The following is a 1102-nucleotide window of genomic DNA, read 5'->3' as shown; positions in this document are numbered from 1 at the left end:
TGGTGGGTGCGAACCCAGCCTGGGCCCGCCAAACAATGACGGCTGCAACCAAAAATAGCTGGGCGTTGTGGCAGGCGCCTGTAGTCTCAGCTACTTGGGAGGTGGAGGCAGGCGAATCGCTTGAGCTCATGAGCTGGAGGTTTCTGTGAGCTGTGATGCTACAGCACTCTACCCAGGGCAGCAACTTGAAGCTCTGTCTCAAAACAAACAAACAAACAAAAGAACAATGAATGTTTAGATTACCCTTTTGTACTTCTTGAAATTGGAACTTTATGACTGCTATATTACATATTCAAATAATAAGCAAATTTTTAAAAAATGAAACTTGTTGGTTAAAAACATTATACTATTTATATAATAAAATGTTACTTTGTATATATTTTTCTCTGTTAGGGTGGACTGCGTAGGGATATTAAAACTGAGAAATGCTGATGTTGAAGCCAGAATAGGAATTGCTGGTTCCAAGAAAAAAAGCACCCGGGCCAGATTGGTTTTTCGAGTTAATATCATAAGGAAAGATGGCTCCACTCTGACACTGCAAGCACCGTCTTCTCCAATTTTGTGTAGTAAGTAAGAAAATATGGAGATATCAAATTAGGGAGGTTTTTTGTTTGTTTGTTTTCTATTAATCTTTTCAACATCTCTAAATTTTAGATGTTTCATAGCTGTGATCAGCAAAATTTGAAGTATTTAATATTTTAGAGTAGTAGTGATATTTTCTAAATTAAACTAAAAGTGAGTAATTGGAATAAAATTCAGAGGTGTAGAGCATTTTGTAGTTTCTGTTATCATCATATACTGATGTAAAAAGTAATGTAAATTGCATAGCCAAAGGTTTTCCAAGCATTTTCACTTTATGGTAAATTGTCCTGGACCTAATTCTGTTTTGTATTAGAACATAAGAGTAAGGTAAGCAGAACTTTGCAAAGAACAGCCTGCTGGAAGTTTTGAATATAAATTATGGTATTATAGTGTGATGTTAGAAAATGGGAATGAGGCTCAGCGCCTGTGGCTCAAGCGGCTAGGGCGCCAGCCACATACACCTAGGGTGGCGGGTTTGAATCCCCAGCCCGGGCCCGCCAAACAACAATGATGGCTGCAA

General features: G+C 38.4%; 1 protein-coding gene across 7 annotated transcripts in view; it reads left to right on the top strand.

Annotated features, from left to right (window-relative positions):
* Nucleotides 1-1102, top strand: part of NFAT5 (nuclear factor of activated T cells 5) — a 146962-nt gene that overhangs the window by 94606 nt on the left and 51254 nt on the right. For all 7 annotated transcript variants that reach the window (XM_012806168.2, XM_003791399.3, XM_023514111.1 and 4 more), the window contains one exon: nucleotides 394-566. In XM_012806168.2, coding sequence (XP_012661622.1) covers nucleotides 394-566 — 173 coding nt within the window. The remainder of the gene's footprint in view (nucleotides 1-393; nucleotides 567-1102) is intronic.

The sequence above is a fragment of the Otolemur garnettii genome, unplaced genomic scaffold, assembly GCF_000181295.1.
Source record: "Otolemur garnettii isolate 467f Iridium unplaced genomic scaffold, OtoGar3 scaffold00047, whole genome shotgun sequence".
In the NCBI taxonomy this organism is placed as follows: Eukaryota; Metazoa; Chordata; class Mammalia; order Primates; family Galagidae; genus Otolemur; species Otolemur garnettii.
Note: the sequence above shows the minus strand (reverse complement) of the source record. Positions and strands in the feature narration are given on the sequence as shown.